This window comes from Ptychodera flava, unplaced genomic scaffold (genome assembly GCF_041260155.1).
Source record: "Ptychodera flava strain L36383 unplaced genomic scaffold, AS_Pfla_20210202 Scaffold_29__1_contigs__length_4469600_pilon, whole genome shotgun sequence".
Lineage (NCBI taxonomy): Eukaryota > Metazoa > Hemichordata > Enteropneusta > Ptychoderidae > Ptychodera > Ptychodera flava.
In genome coordinates, this window is record NW_027248351.1 from 1678764 (window position 1) to 1685447 (window position 6684).

General features: G+C 37.0%; 1 protein-coding gene across 1 annotated transcript; it reads right to left on the minus strand.

Annotated features, from left to right (window-relative positions):
• Nucleotides 1–4508: 4508 nt before the first annotated feature.
• Nucleotides 4509–6684, minus strand: LOC139127125 (zinc finger protein 862-like). The gene is made up of 3 exons (XM_070693045.1): nt 6548–6684; nt 5861–6032; nt 4509–5501 (listed from the first exon to the last, which is right to left on the minus strand). The coding sequence occupies exons 1-3, from the start codon at nt 6682–6684 to the stop codon at nt 4509–4511; spliced, it is 1302 nt and encodes a 433-aa protein (XP_070549146.1).

The following is a 6684-nucleotide window of genomic DNA, read 5'->3' on the forward strand; positions in this document are numbered from 1 at the left end:
ACAAAATTTTGAACTAAGCCCCTTACCACTCTATACTTTCAAGTCTAATCCATATGCAAAATTTGACCCACATGTATGAAAAACAAGTCATGACTGTTTTCTTTCACATTTACCACACAGACAACTCATCATGACGTATCACAGAGAACTTACAGATTATCTTTAAATTAATTTCTTTATATATACTGGTATTCAAACTCTGGCACCAAAAGATAGAGAGGATGAAAACAGTTTTATGTGTGAATTCAGAACCTTGGTAAGTTTATTTGTCATAAAATACTTTACCACTTTGAAAACATAGCTTCATGACACTTGGCTCACATTTGGTTAGATATGATAGATTTGAGTGGGTGTACTTAACCAAGTTTACCCTGGGAACATGCATACTAAGTTTACAAGCAATCAGACAAGAATTTTAAGAGAAAATTGTTTGACCAAAATGTGGGAAAAATTGCCCTAAAATATCAAAATTTCATCCAAATTTTAACTCTTAACTAATGTTGTTTCTAGGTGTATATATATATACAAAGTTTTAAATCAATCTGAATACTTCATTCAGATAAATGATTTGTTGACCAAAAATTGCCCCCCCCAAAAAAAAAATATGAAAGTTTCACCGCAATTTGGACAAATTCAAAGGCCAACCTACAATCATGCATATCAAGTTAAAAGAAAATGGGAGGAGCGCTTTCAGAGAATATTTTTGACCAAAACAGAAAAATTTGCCCCCAAAATACAACTATCAAAATTTCACCACCATTTGAAAAAATTAAAATTACCATAAAAAACCTATGTACCAAGTTTCAATGAAATCTGTCCTGTGGTAGCAGAGTTTTAGCAGATTGCTAGAGTTCCCCTTTTTTAAACTCATTCGCATACTTTTGACACTGACATGTTCATGTGAACAAATTCACATCTCCACCCCTTGGTGCAACTATACATCAAATACTAAGATGGTAGCTGTTGCAGTATTCGGGTTGTGGAAGGGCATACATGCGCACATACTAACATACATACAAACATACAGGCATTATACCCGTTATGTCCACATACACATATACAGTGTTGGCGCTAGGATTTTTTTAGCTCCCATAGCCATATGTATATATGGCAATGGAAGCTATTCTTATAGGCTAGGGAAATGTCTGTATGTATGTATGTATGTCTGTATGTCTGTATGTCTGTATGTCTGTATGTCTGTCCGTCAACATCAAAAACTCCAAAACCGCTGTACATTTCATCTTGATATTTGGTGTGTATATGGATGATGGGCTGTAGATGAGATTTTGTTCAAATGAAGTTGTCATTGCCAAAAATATGCAAATTAAGTGAAAAAATGTAAAAACAGTCAAAATTGAAAAAACTCAATAACCACTGAGCAGATTACATGAAAAATTAGCATGTAAGTACTTTGGGCTGACATGAAATGATTGTGCACATCTTGGGTCAGTATCTTGGACTTGCTATTTTTCATGAATTTTTTTGTAATTTTCTCCCATTTTTGGTCAAAAAATCTCCTGCTCTGAAACCACAAGTCCGATTGATTTGAAACTTGGTATGGAAGTGCATAGGAGTGACCTTTCCCAAATTTGGGCAAATCGTGGTGAAATTTGCATATTTTAGTTTACACGTCCATAGACTCCCATGTATAAGGTAGATCGCCATACACGTCCATGTATAAGGCCACGAAAAATAAAATTTAGTTTCTCATCGTATTCATATTGCAAAAAGGATGCAGTGACACAATTTTAGTCCCCACGGATGAAGTCCAGTGAGCTTATAGATTGGGTCATGTCCGTCTGTTCGTCCATCCGTGAGTCCATCGTTCACGCAGATATCTCGGATATTTTGACAAAATGTCATGTGACCTTGATGACCTTTGACCTCAAATATACATATTTGTCCATAACTCAGTAACCACAAGTGCTACCATACTTCATATATGGTATGATGGGACAGCTTATGACGCCACATATTGTACCTCATTAATTATGCACATATCTAATTTTGAGCGAGCCAATAGAGCTAGAGGTCTGATTTTTGGTATATAGGGATAACTTAGCAAAACAATTTTTTTGACAAAATGTCACGTGACCTCGGTGACCTTTGACCTCAAATATACATATTTGTCCAAAACTCAGTAACCACAAGTGCTACAGCCTTCATGTATGGTATGATGGGACAGCTTATGACGCCACATATTGTACCTCATTAATTATGCGCATATCTAATTTTGAGCGAGCCAATAGAGCTAGAGGTCTGATTTTTGGTATATAGGGATAACTTAGCAAAACAATTTTTTGACAAAATCTCACATGACCTCGGTGACCTTTGACCTCAATATACGTATTTGTCCATAACTCAGTAACCACAAGTGCAACACCCTTCATGTATGGTATCATGGGACAGCTTATGACGCCACTTATTGTACCTCATTAATTATGCACATATCTAATTTTGAGCGAGCCAATAGAGCTAGAGGTCTGATTTTTGGTATATAGGGATAACTTAGCAAAACAATTTTTTTGACAAAATGTCACGTGACCTCGGTGACCTTTGACCTCAAATATACATATTTTTCCATAACTCGGTAACCACAAGTGCTACACCCTTCATGTTTGGTATGTTTGGACACCTTATGACGCCACATACTGTACCTCAATAATTATGCGCATATCTCATTCTGAGCGAGCCAATAGAGCTGGATGTCTGATTTTTGGTATATAGGGATAACTATAGGAGAGGAATTTTTGACCAAATTTCATGTGACCTCGATGACCTTTTACCTAAAATATATGTTTATGTCAATAAATAAGTAACCACAAGTGCTATGTCCTTTGTATTTAGTAGGATGGGAGACCTTATGACAACACACGCTTTACCTCATTAATTATGTACACATCTAATTCTGGGCAAGCGAATAGAGCTAGAGATCTGATTTTTTGGCATATAGGGATTAATTAGCAATATAATTTTTTTTTTCAAAATGTCATGTGACCTCGATGACCTTTGACCTTGATTATACATATATATGCATATTTCAGTAACCACAAGTTCTATACCCTCCAATTTTGATAGGATATTAGACCGTAAGATGTCACATCTTGTACCTCATTTATAATGCGCATATGTATTTCTTGGCTGGCCAATACTGCTAGAGGTCTGATCTTTTTTCCCGATTTAGGACCATAATTTAGACATGCCTCATGTGTCTCAAATTGGGAACAACGACATAGACCTATGTGCCCATAGATCTCAACATATACACTCCAGTGTACTTCTTAATGACCACATTTTCCTGCCCCATCAAGACTAATACTCCTATTACAAGTGGGGACTATGTCATTGTAAATGACTTGTTGAGTTAATGGTTGTATCACAGCATTCGATATATCTAATTCTGTATTTTTTCCATTTTATATTCTGAATAATTACATTAAACATATTTCACTGTCTCCAGTACATTTCATTTAAGTATTTTCACTTCATGCACTTATCCCTTTCACACATGTTCAAATATCTGACCAGAGAACAAACACTAAATAGTCCAGGATGGGAGCTACAGTGTCATTGACGCTATTTTTCATTGTAGCCACAGTCTGTTAGTGTGGCTAAAGTGATCTTTTTTTTTTTAGCCACAAGCAACTTTTATTAGCCACACCCAACAAACCAATTTCACATACAAATTGCACAAAACTTATTTTCAGTAACATTTGTATACTTTATTATGCACGTTTTTGGTCCAGAGCAATTGTACATACACTTTCATTCATCAGAATCACTGCTGGGCATATTTTCAGCCAGTTTTATAGCTGCAGATAATGAACTCATACCCTCTTTAAGTAATGACAACTCATCAGCAGCGGTAGATTCTATCTGCTTTCTTTCATTTACCAGCAACTTACTCAAATTTCTTCTATCCCTCTGAGCAGTCCACTTTTTGAATGATTCTGAGAAATTGAAATCATCCATGTTTGGCCCTTCAATGTTGATTTTCAACAGTCTGCTTACAGACTCTGTTCTTAACAAATTTCTGGCATCAGTTTTAACTAGGTTATACTGACTAAACCCTCTCTCACAATCTACTGATGTTGAAGGAGTTGTCAGACCCAGTGTGACTAATTTGAAAATGTTGGGGTAAATTTCAGAATCACTCAGTAAAACTTGCCTGTAAAATTCCTCTAGTGTCAACTTTCTATGTTCACTCATCAATGCTTTCACAATCAGCCACTCTAAATTAGTTGCACCTGGATCTATCAATGGATCATACACTGTGCCCTCATTATCCAACTTTGACATGCCAAAATGACTAGTTAACTTTGCCAATGCTGCAACTCCATAATCATCATACTCAGAGTTACCACTGTCTGGCAAATTTAGAGGCTCAAAGATCCCAAATGACACCATGATGTTAGAATCTGGAAATCTATCCATGATATTCTCTACAACTTTATCAATAAAGCTATTCCTCATGATTTCAAACTGATTTCTATCACTGTGTGTGTCTTTTATGTCATGAGAGAGAAATTTTGATTGGGTACTTTGGTCATGAACTCACTAAAGGCACTTCCATACCCTGACTTGAGTCCCTTCAGTGCTTCAATGTAGGCTGTCAGTTTACGATGAACAGTTGCATAGATCAGATTTGCTTTTTGGAGACTCTCACACAATTTACTAAGGATCTGTAGGGCATCTTTCAAGAAATATGTTGTGGCAAGAAATTTGTAACTGCCAATTTGTTTCAGAAATCCTGTAGCTCTGATATCATTTGGTTGACTGGCAAAACATGTAAGCAGGCTATCAATGCATGCAATCAATGCAGCTACACATCTGTAAAATGACAGCCACCTGGTATGAAAGGCCTGTTTTAGAGTTCTGGCAGACTCTTCCTCTAACACAACCTGAATACTCTTTAGATTTCTCAAGTTTTTTGGAGAAAAGTGAAAGTATTTGAAAATTGAATTTACAATTTCTTGGTATTTAACCAAGTACTTAACAGAGTCAGCTGCATTCCCACTGGCTAATGCAAGTCTATGAGCCAGACAATGGTTACTCAGCATGAATGGATTAACAGATTTCTTAAAACGAGTTGCGACACCAGACTTTGTGCCTGTCATTACAGTAGCCCCATCAGTAGCTAAAGCAACAAGATTGTTCAAATCAAGTCCCTTAGAGTTAACAGTGGAAACAACAGCGTCATAAATGGATTCAGCATCACAGCCTGATAGTTTTTCAACTGAAAGAAAATTGGATTTAATATGTCCAACTGAGTCCACGTATCTGATGTAAATCATTAAAGTCGAAGTTACAGACACATCTGTGCTTTCATCTATCATCAAGGAATACATTTTTAGAGGTGATGTCTTTATATTGCCTATAATGGCATCATCAATGACTGATTCAATAGCAGCCTGAAAGTTGTCAACACATTCATGGTGGGTGTACATTGCTCTGGATCCGGAATCCTCACTCCTCTTCAATTTCTTTAACGGTTCACAACCCTAGGCAAAGGAAAGGAAATGTTTATGTTAAATTAATAAATATTTTGAATTTAAAGGAAATGATTTTTTTCCAAAACAATATGACCACTCCTGTTTAGACAATCACTTCAAAAATTCAGAAGCATGTTATGATACGGGATGCACAACAATGATTTCATTACCAACGTTCTCAGCATGTGCTGGATAAAAAAGAAAAATCGCACGGCAAACCTTTTTGCAAACTTTTTGTATGGGAACGTTTGACGATTTTTTGTTTTCATATACTTTGTTCAAAGTGCCACTTAACCTGAACGTATCTTTGATAACGATAGTGAAGGGAACAACAGATAACATAATGTACTGGCGGCTAGCTTACCTACGTTCAGTATTTGAAGCTCAACAAGGCCATGCAGTTTTCTATTGGCAATGTTCTCCTTGGCCATATAGTACACACTCCGCATTTGGGCCACTACTGCGTCTTCAACACGCTCGTACGCCGTTGCTACAGCTGCTTTCATGTCGTTTTTGGACGATTCTGCTTGACTGGCAAATCTGGCAAGGAGATTGAACACAGTTATTTACTAATTCATTAGCGATGTACAAACATTAAATCTTTGAAAGTGATTTTGGTCGAGAATAATTTGCATAGCGCTACGTTTCACGACGTACGCAAGATTATTGCAAGGCGAAGAGAAATTACTTTTTGAACTCATGTGTACACAGAAATGTGTAATTACTGCTGACAAATTAACACGGCATCGTTCAGCTTCCACTACGATTGCCGAATACAATATTTATACTGAATTTGGTTTACGAAGTACACAATCAGAACTTCTGAAACTTTGATGATGCCGCCAAAATACTATCTGGCATGAAATCCGCTGATGCTTCATCGATGGGAAAGATTTGATTTCTTACCGGTGATCTCTCGATCTTTCGTGCTTAACAAAGTCATCCTTCTTTGGTCGCTCACAACTTTTTCCTTTCGTAAATGCGTTTTCTCGTTTGGTTTTTTGGCAAAGATGACAGTACACACATATTGACTGGCCATGAGGGCAACAGCATACGTGTGTACTCCAAGGGACTGTGAGTCACCCCCTAAAAACAGACTGTTTCCCGAGGCGGAAGGCTGCAGGAAACAGTCTGTTTTTTGGGGGTGACTCACAGGCCCGAGGGGTTTAAAGACGTATGCTGTTGCCCTCAT